Source organism: Carlito syrichta, unplaced genomic scaffold, assembly GCF_000164805.1.
Source record: "Carlito syrichta isolate Samal-C Ts95f unplaced genomic scaffold, Tarsius_syrichta-2.0.1 Scaffold304574, whole genome shotgun sequence".
Taxonomy (NCBI): domain Eukaryota; kingdom Metazoa; phylum Chordata; class Mammalia; order Primates; family Tarsiidae; genus Carlito; species Carlito syrichta.
In genome coordinates this window covers 1014465-1025028 of record NW_007248670.1, presented here as the reverse complement: position 1 = coordinate 1025028, position 10564 = coordinate 1014465, and the positions used below count along the sequence as shown (strand labels likewise).

General features: G+C 40.3%; 1 protein-coding gene across 2 annotated transcripts in view; it reads left to right on the top strand.

Annotated features, from left to right (window-relative positions):
* The window catches only part of DNAJC27 (DnaJ heat shock protein family (Hsp40) member C27), a 38294-nt gene extending 33590 nt beyond the window's left edge, over positions 1-4704 (top strand). Inside the window, exons 6-7 of one of the 2 annotated variants that reach the window (XM_008060284.2) lie at positions 613-773; positions 4193-4704. In XM_008060284.2, coding sequence (XP_008058475.1) covers positions 613-773; positions 4193-4325 — 294 coding nt within the window. In that variant the 3' untranslated portion in view covers positions 4326-4704. The remainder of the gene's footprint in view (positions 1-612; positions 774-4192) is intronic. The other variant, XM_021713498.1, reaches the window with a different exon arrangement.
* The last annotated feature ends 5860 nt before the right edge of the window (positions 4705-10564 follow it).

Genomic DNA, 10564 nt, shown 5'->3' with positions numbered 1-10564 from the left:
GGCTCAAGCAATTCATTCACCTCAGCCTCCCAAAGGCACGGGATTACAGGCTGAGCCACCGAGCCCGGCTTGAATTTTTCTAATAGTGTTTCTCTATTACTTTTTTTTTTCTTGATTCGAGGTCTCATTCTGTCAACCAGGCTGAACTATAGTGGCACAATCACGGCTCACAACAGGCTTGACCTCTGCTTCAGCCTCCCAAGTAGCTACATTTTTTACTTTTGGGTGGTGACAAGGTCTATGTTGCCTAGACTGGTCTTGAATTCCTGGGCTCAAGCAATCCTTTTGCCTCCACATCTCAAAGTGGTGACATTACAGGCATGAGCCACTGAACCCAGCCATGTTTATTCTTTTTAACTTCAAGTGTGGTTATCTGAGAGTAGGATTATGAGCCATTTTAATTTTATTTCTGATACTTTTTTGTACTAAAATATATGAATATATATGTATTTAACTAGTATAAAATAAAAGAATCTTCCAAAGTACACATTTATGTTATTCATGACTTTTAAGAGTTACTGGAACATATTAAAACTCTTTAAATTGATGCTTAAAAGGAATTCCTATTTTCACAAAATCATTTCTATCCTGGAATATGTTTTCTTCTTGCAGACCTTTTATGTATCCATAGTTGATTTGTGTGAAAATGGCGGGAAGCGTCTTGCCACAAATAGCAGTGCTAGTTTCACCAAAGAACAAGCAGATACCATTCGCAGAATTCGAAATAGTAAAGATAGTTGGGACATGCTGGGAGTCAAACCTGGGGCCTCAAGGTAAGCAATGGTCTAGGATACTTAGTGCTGAGTTCTGTCACAGGGCAAGAATCAGTCACCAATGTTATAAGTGCCATATATCTTCTTCTGATTGGCTGGAAATAGGAAGATGTGTTGAACTATATTAGATTACTTAATGACTATGCTTCATTGAATTAACTGAATACCAAAGAAACAAAATAGAGGACACTGTTCCCTGGTAAGGGAACTATGTCGTGTATGTGCATAAACACTGTATGAAATTATGTCTGTGTTTGTCTATGTTGAACAAGAGCCTTGAAGCTGTTGTAACCTTAAAATAAAAACTTACAAAGGAGATTTCTTAAATTGTAGAATTTTAGAGGAAAAAAGATTAACAGCTTGTCCATACATTTCATTTTATAAGCGAAAAAACTGGGACTCAGTGAGTTTAAACACATTCAAGGAACCCAGGAGTTCATGTTAGAATCGGTTCTTGACCCTGAAATACTGTGTCTATTTGTCTGTCTTTCTCAAAAACCCTGCTATTTCTCATCTGTGGGGGTATTTATGTTAAATTATTTTATTTTAGCCAAAGGAATTATTCAGGAAGAAAAGAAATACAATCACTATTCCCAATTGCTTGTGCAAAAATAAATTATTATTCTTTATATTTAATATGGTTATATAGCTTTTAATGGTATGATACAACCATTACTATACATTATAATTTGTAAGGGTCTTATTTTACAACATGGCTCCCCTTCCTATGCTCCTTCTTTCTTTCTCACCTTGATTCACACAAAAGAAAAACGTATTTCTTGAAATTGCCTTTCGGTACCCAAAACAGGAAGTATTTCCTCTCCATTTTGGATTTATCGCATGCCTTCAAGTCCTGAAAGAAGAGGAAAAGGAAAGAGAAGACTGTTTTTAGTCACTCTTAACTTGCCAGGCATTGAAGAAGTTCGGGTGACCTCATGTGTAGAGCCCAAGGTTTATTGTTTTGTAAATGTTCTTTTAGACCTCCATAGTCTCATTCTAAATTCTTGTGTCATCTTCAAGGAATATGGGCTCTAAATTTAAGAAACCGTTACTTTATTTATTAATGGGCTTAGAACAATATTCATTAAGGAAAAGTAAATGGTTGGTTCTTTATTTACTTACTTTGGGTAAGAACTCTATCAGAGTTCACAGGACCTCCACAGGCTCCATCTTCTTTGCCAGTATAAACACATATTCTTTTTGTTCCACTGGGTCTAGCAAACTAATTTTGTATGTCATTGAGCAAATTGGAGAAAAATCTTCAAAGCATTTTTTTTCATACATTAAGGAGAATTTTGATATTTGTTGCTGTATTCCTTACACAACTGAATCAGTCTCATTTATCCAAAACTTTTTAGAAATCTTGAAAGGCCCTCTTAGTGTGGAGGCACAGGCATAACTACTAATCCCCTGTGGACATACTCCCTCGGGAAGCAGAGGTGAGAGGATTGCCTGAGCCCGTGGGTTCGAGACCAGCCTGGGCAACTTGGTGAGACCTCACCTCTACAATAAATCAAAAAATTAGCCAGGCATGGTGGCGTGTACCTGTAGTTCCAGCTATTTGGAAGGCTGAGGTGGAAGGATTGCCCAGGCCCAGCAAGTCAAGGCTGCGATGGCCGGGAGCATGCCACTGCCCTCCATCCTGGGCCACAGAGTGAGACTCCAACTCAAAAGAAAAGAAAAGAAAAATATATATATATGTAAAAAATACTGATAGTTATTACCTTGAAGAAAGAAAATTGAGAAGTAGGGAGACATAGTTTTCATTTTATACTTTTACCTTGAAGAAAGAAAATTGAGAAGTAGGGAGACATAGTTTTCATTTAATATAGCAATTCTGCTAAGGATAAACATTTTCATAAAGCTCAAGAATAGTAAACATAGCACTGAACAAATATCAAAATTCTCCTTAACTTACAAAAAAATGCTTTAAAGATTTTTCTCTAATTTGCTCAATGCCATACAAAATTAGTTTACTAGACCCAGTGGAACAAAGAGAATATGTGTTTATACTGGCAAAGAAGATGGAGCCTGTGGAGGCCCTGTGAGTCCTGGGAAACGGAAAGGATGCTGTCCTTGCCTAAAGGACAGAGGGTCTTTGGGAGAAATAGGAATTCTGGCCATTCAAATTTCTTCAAAGAGCGAGAATGTCATTCTTGTTAGCTAATATCAAAATTATATATGTAGAAAAACTACACACAAAGTTAAAACAAGAAAATTCAGAAGGATTCCTCTAAGAGCAGAAAAGAGAATGTTTGCCTAAGACTTGGAGAACTGTTCACATGGCCCCGTGACCTCAGTCTCTCCAAGCTGATACATAAAACTTTCCATCACTTCCAAGATATCAAAGACCATCTCCCTAATTTGGAGAGCCAAATTAGCAATCCTTCTGATGAAAAATAAAACAGAAAGGCAAGGGCATGTGGCCAAGCTCCATGCCCATATCACTGGACAACCGGACCCTGCATTGCTAAAGGAAAGTGGGGAGTAAAGCCCCATCTGGCCTGGGAGTGGCTGGGCATAGCCCCTAGGAGGACTGACACCTGAAGACGATGATCAGTGGGAATTGGGACAGGGACAGGAGTCCTCAGGCCCCTCCCCAACCGTGCTGCCTTGTGAGAAGCTCAGCAGCCCACCACTGTCTCCTGGAGTGCTGCTGATTTATGGGAACTACCTGTTTGGAGAAGCCTTGTTGCTGCTCCTTTCCTCTTGGGCCTTGTTTCTTCTTTGGTTTCTTCCTTATCTGTCTTTATGTTATCTCTCTCTTTTTTTTTTGAGTCGGAGTCTCACTCTGTTGCCCAAGCTGGAGTGCAATGGCACACTCACAGCCACTACGTCTCTCCTTGTTTGCTTCCAAAAATGGCTTAATCTAAACTCTTGTACTCATGCCTGGATTATTGCAGCAACTTCCTGTCTCCTAACTTCAAGAAGCCATTTTCCTAGTGTGCCAGTTTGTTGTGAAACCCCTACTATTGTGATTATTTATCAAACCCAGGTGTTTGGGCTGTTTTGCTCTCAATCTGTGCTGGGTCCGCACCAGCCCCTGCGAGTTCTCTCCCAGAGCCCTACCTTCTTTCAGTAGGCGCCTCCAGGGCCTTTCCTGAGGCTCAGACTCTATTCCTTCTGTCAGTGAAGATTTGCCAAGTGCCTGCAAGGTACCAGGTACTGCTTGGTTCCATCTGCTCATTCGTTTACTAAGTGTTTCCTTGGCGTTTATAAATTCATTTTGCATCATAGTTTTTTATTTGTATATTTCATAATATTTATTTGTTTTCCAGTCTTTTAGTCCCACCTTTGAGAACAGGTCATAATTATTTGGGACATGCATACTGCAAGAGATACGATGTGTAGCCAAACAGCTGGAATTCAGTGGGTTGGGCTGACCTGTCACTAACATGGAGCTTGGCTGCTTCTCCTAGGGATGAAATCAATAAAGCGTATCGGAAACTCGCTGTGCTGCTTCACCCTGACAAGTGTGTAGCACCTGGTAGTGAAGATGCCTTCAAAGCAGTTGTGAATGCCCGGACGGCCCTCCTGAAAAACATCAAGTAGAAAGTTGAGAAAAAGGCAAGTGTGAGATGCATGCGCAGACTTTCCCAGAGGTGAAGTAACCAACGTGGAGTTTTCCTTCAAAAAATCTCACTGTTCTTTTCACTTGTGCTGTCATTTCTAAATCAAGAATTCACGTGCCTGTTACCATTTCATAGACATTTTACTGAGAGATGACCTTCATTTGTATGAAGAGAACTGAGCGTCACTTATATACTATACTTAATTTCATATTTCTAGATCATCTGAATTTTTTTCTCATGCATTTGTAAGCTCTATAACTGTAGCATTTCTTAGGCATTTCACTTGGGAAAGTCCATGAGTTTTCTGGAGGGAGACAGGAGGAGCTTTTACTTTTTTTCTTTTTAAATTCATCATCAGAGAAGGACATAACAAAGATGGAAGCAGACAACATTAGAACCCCTGAAAGTTTGGTGTGTCGTTACAGGCAAGTTGCTCCTTTTACAGTGAGTTCCTTAGGTGGTATTTTAACCATCAATCTGTAATTATGAACTCTTGGCAGTGCTTTGGAAGTTTGTGAAATGAAGTGATACAATTCTGAACCGAGCAGCCTTTTCATGACATCCACTTTGTTCCCCTTCTCCAACCACCAGGGGGAGAGACAAGGCAGTACTAAGAAAAGGTGGCAACCACAGATTCTGGGCACACTGGCAGCTGCCCATTCTGCCCCTGGGTCTGAGGCCTTTTCTTGCCATAGAGATGGTTACTGGTAGCAGTAGAAAGCACTGTGTACCCGGGAATGAAGAACCAGACCCCAAGACAAAAGTACTTGCAGAAGCTGGGTGTGGTGGCATGCGCCTGTAATCCCAGCGCTTTAGGAGGTTACGGCGGGATGATGGCTTGAGCCCAGGAGTTCAAGTCCAGCCCCAACTCTTACAAAAAACAAGTACTTTTAGGTCACACCTAGAGATTGTGCACAAATATACAGAGGGAAAGGCCAGCCTAGCTGGGGGCAAGTTCACTGAGCTGTGTGAACTCCATATGAAGCTTATCCCTTTTCTCATACCTTCTAATTTGCCGCAGGCAAGGGAAAAGGCAGAGCTGCTCCTCAGCAAGCCAGGCCCATTATTGGCTTCCTCACCAGTGTTATTTCTTCTTTTGTTTCCTCTTCTTCCCTCTTTGAATCCCTGGCTACTGACTTCTACCTCCTCCATCTTCCCTTCTAAGCCTTGACCTGTGCCTGGTTGACCAGAGACATGTATGCATCCTTTGGGTGCTGGTAGGGAAGGTCTTGTGGCCTATGTGAAAGGAGTCTTTGTGATGGTTGCTTGGGCTCCAGATTTCTGAAGAGTAATAGTTTTAAACTACAGACTACAAAATGCATTCTCTGGCCATAGTCTCGTCCTCGGTATTCAAGGGATAGATGAAGATCAGGTGTTAGGACTGGTGTTTCTTACAGCCCTTATGGAACCAGTCTCACCACTTGACTTATCACATCATCACTCTTGTTACATCACTCATTTTTTTCGCTGCAACCATACCGTACTAATTGGGGCTTTCAAGTATATACAATGGTACTATCCTGTGGATTTTAACAAGCTACCCCATATTGATTGCCAAATAGCATCTTTCTTACCACCTCAGAAGGAAAGCCACTTTCTATTCATCCAAACCTCTGCAGTCTTCCGGATGGTTCCTCACTCCCAAAACAGCCTCATTTTGTGTAACTGTACTGGGGCTGCATTGAGCCTGCCGTCAGGAAACCAGAGCTTTGTTTTATAGTGTAAGTTTTCATCTTGGTGGTATCGAAAATGTTTTTTTTACGAACTGATATATGTTTTCTTGTGAGGTTTTCCTCTGGCCTTTTAATTCTCTTCTGGAACTTCAAAACTTCAACCCAAAGTTCTTTTGAACCTAAATTTTGCTTAAGGAAAGTCTTCATTATGCCTAAAGCACTCAAACATATCTGTTCTTGCAACAGAATGTAGGACTCATATGAAAGAGGGATCATGCATGGTAGTGTCAGCCCTAATTAACATGACAAGTTAATTGGGCCCTGAGTATGTGGCCCTGTATAAGAGCCAGTGCCAGTTTTCATCACTGTTATTACATACTAGATTAGTCACCTCATTCAACTGTATTGTGCACAACAGCAATGACAGCAGAGAGAATTATTTAGTGCTTCCATTCATATCACTTTGAGTGACTTGGTGAAATTTAGCCTAAACCTCTGATTCTTAGGTCTTGGGACTTAGTTTCTAACACCTTCATTATTAATGTTAAAGATGGCAATATACCACTTAATTTATGTAAAAGGAATAAAATAAAGAAGTTAAGCATCAGGATCCTAGAATTTTTCTGATTTCCATAATCCTTCAGCAGAATATCAAGTAGTAACAAGCATGATTGCAATGGAAAGCTTTTTTGGTACTAACTTCATGCAAAATTTTACAGACCTCTATGCATTAATTTAAATTCTTGGTGCAAATGTGTGCTTTGTAGTTCAGCTTTATTAAAAACTCTTCAACCAGTTAGGATTTTAAAATACATAACTGAGAGTAACAACTAGCAGAATAATTGCAATGACTAAAAAATTTTATCAAGAATCTTGTTTTTCAAAAAAGAAAAGTTCAAACAGCTATTATTAAAGAAAAGGCATGTCTTCCCCATCTGAGTCAGCAAGAAGTAACACTTTTTAAACCTGTGAGAAATCTCTGGAGGCATTTCGGATTAATCGTCCAACCTACTAAGCACTTTAAACATACTTCCTTTTATTCCTCTGTTCCCCTTTGTGCCTCCTTTTGAATTGATAGTCTCAACTTTTACTTCAGCTTTGTTGTTTTATTTCTTTATATAAATGTGTCCTTGGTTTTATTAGCCTGTTAATTTAAAAGTCCAGACTTGGGGTCAATGCGTTGCTACCCAAGATAAGTCACAATTCTATAGATTGCACACTATTCTTTAAGGCTTACATTTACCTCAGGAAACTTACTCTAGTGTGTTCTCATGTATTGAACTCTCAACTGGTAAATATTTCTTCATACCTACAAACTAGTACCTAATTCACTGTTAGTTAAATGAACCATAAATAAGGCAGCTAAATTCCTGAAATATACCCAGAGTAAGTAAGCAACCCCTGAAAACTCTGAATCAGTTAAAAAAAAAAAAAAGTTGCTGTTTCCCATAGAACCATGGCAGATTTACAAGGGGGAGGGAGGTATTTTGGTCTTAAGTTAGAAAGGGTGGAGCTGTAAGCTATGTGCATATTGCCTTTGACAGTGACAGTGTCCTTCTTATAAGTAATTCCATTAGGCACAGGAATTACTGCACCTCCTTCACCACTGCACCCCGTGGAACTCACTCTGAGTCTGCTAATGTTTTTGGAAAACTTTTGAAAATGAATTTAGATGCAAAATATAGCTAACCACTGTTTATTGCAAGCCTTGCAAAATGAAGAGAGGTTCATACTTCTCATAATTGATATTTAGCACAACTGTAAGAAACAGTTAATACTGTTTGTACATCGGTTTTTCCATTAAATTTTTCTAGAGAAGACAAAAGCTTACATTTGTGATGTGGATAAGTTAGATGGTGGCGAGCGAGCAGTGCAATATCAAGCCGTGCAATAAAGGCCTGTTGGTAAGATAAGTGTTGTTGGCAAGTTGGCCAGTGTCTCTTAGCTTCCCGCGTTGATTGCTCCCTGGGCATTCGTCCCCCTCAACTGTGAAAACAGAGCTGTGAATGAACCCTGTGCTCTTACAAAGTAATTTACATATTTGCTTTGTGTTGAAATAATTGAAAATGTTAAATCTACCAGTTGTTTATGTCTTGTATACAGAGTGTCATATGTATTTAAGTTGTGTATTTTTATAAAGTAAAGCTAAATATCAAACGCTGGCATGTGGGCTACATTTATTTGTGAAGATACTGGTCTCCAGTGGAAAACCTTATAGGCTAGAAGCTAATTCGGCTCCTCACCAACTGTGGCCTCAACTTTACTGAGTTGTGATAAAAGCGTTTTGAGCTCCTATCAGCCTGTAATCCCAGCACTTTGGGAGGCTGAGGCGAGTGGAATCTGCTGGTTCGAGACCAGCCTAGGCAACTTGGTGAGATGTTGTCTCTACAATTAATTAAAAAAAAAAAATTTGCTGGGAATGGTAGCATGCTCCTGTAGTTCTGGCTACTTGGAAGGCAGAGGCAGAAGGGTCACCAGAGCCCAGCAGGTTGACACAGGGGTGGTCATGAGTGTGCCACTGCACTCCAGCCTAAGCTACAGAGAGGGACTTCAACTAAAAAAAAATAATAATATATATATGTTTGTCTCAAATTCAGATGAAACTGTTGTCAACTCATTTGAATAATGCAGATTTTGGCTGACTATAATGTAATAGTTCAGTTAATTGGTCCCTAGACTCCAAGAACCCTTGAGTCACAGGACTATCATCACCCCAGAATTTGAAAGTGAAGTTTTGTAGGCCCAATCCACAGAAGGCTGCAAACAAGAGGTTTTTTTTTTTTCTTTTAGAGACAGGGTCTTGTTATATTGCCCAGGCTGGACCCTCCCCAACCAGACTCCCAAGTAGCTGGGACTACAGGCCTGCACCAGCAAGAGCTTTACTTTTCATTGTCAATGACAGACATTATGCATACTTTGATTGTTTTATTTGCCCAGCACTCCTCTCTTCTGGAGAATGGCCCACACCTATTTTGGGGCACTGCTCTATCCTCTTCATCCTGCTAACATGTTCCAAAATGTTTGAATTCTTATGTGACCCATCCTTTCTCCCTGGCCACACAGACTAGTCCACAGGACAAGAATAGGACCCACACTCAACTAATCAGCATCCCTCCCTGGGATCTCTCTAATTGGAGCTAGGAAGATACCCTTCCTCTCAGGAAAGGAAGATGAGAGTCCTGCTGATGCCGGCAATCTTTTTTTTTTTTTTTTTTTTAAGTCGGAGTCTTACTCTGTTGCCCAAGCTGGAGTGTAGTGGCACACTCATGACCACCAAAGCCTTGATCAGCTGGGTCCAGGTGATCCTTCTGCCTCAGTCTTCCAAGTAGCTGAAAATACAGCTGTGTGTCACCATGCCTGGCTAATTTTTTCTCCAACCCCTGGGCTCAGACAACTCTCTTGCCTCTGCCTCCCAAGTACTGGGATTATAGGCACCGTGCCCAGCCTGATGCTGGCAATCTTGATTCCGACCTCATAAAAAAGTTTATACAGGACTCTGCAGCAAGAAATAGAATCTCAAGAGGTTTCTTTATATCAAAGCCTTTCCCTCTAAGCCTTAAGGGATGTCCCTGAACTGGTTGTTTGTCAAGCCCATTGGCCACCCTGGAATCTTCCTAATAGATCACCCCCAGTTTACTGCTTCAGTTACTTGGAGTTTGCTTTCTGCTACTTGCAACTAAAAATAATAGAAAATAATAACCATAAAGGATTGTAAGCAGGGATGAGAAAGCTGTAGTCCATAGACTGGTAATAACATTTGATAAGTGTATTATAATGTTTTATATATTAAAATGGGCTAGGAGTGGTGGCTCATGCCTGTAATCTCAGCACTTTGAGAGGCTGAGGTGGGAGGACTGCTTGAGCCCAGGAGTTTGAGACTAGTCTGGGCAATATATCAAGACCTCATCTCTACAAAAAATCAAAAAATTAGCCCAATGTGATGGCATGTGCCTATAGTTCCAGCTATTCAGGAGGCTGAGGCAGAAGGATCACCTGAGCCCAGGAGGTCAAAGTTACAGTGAGCCATGATTGTGCCACTACACTCTAGCTTGGGCAACAGAGTGAGACCCGACTCAAAAAATAATTAAAAATTAAGATGTGCTGCAGAACTATTCAAGTTTTTGAATGATTACATATAAGGAAAAAAGAATTAAAATATATCCAGTCACTTGGTGTTTCTTAACTGGGGTCTTTGGTTATGTTTTAAACCAATAGCTAGTTATAAATAGAAAAGTAAAATTAGGCATATTTGTTTCAGGGTCAATTTAAGATACAAAATTGTCTGACTTTTTAGATTCCGGTCAATCCACTGACTATCAAGGGCACTAGTTTCTTAAATTTCTAATCAAATTTATTGTTAAAATATTAATTCAGCATGTATTTCCTTTTTTTTTTTTTTTTGAGTCAGAGTCTCACTCTGCAGCCCAGGCTAGAGTGCAGTGGCACACTGCTCACGGCCACTGCCTCAACCTGCTGAGGTCAGGTGATCCTTCTGCCTCAACCTTCCTGGTAGCTAGAACTACAGGCATGTGCCACCATGCCTGGC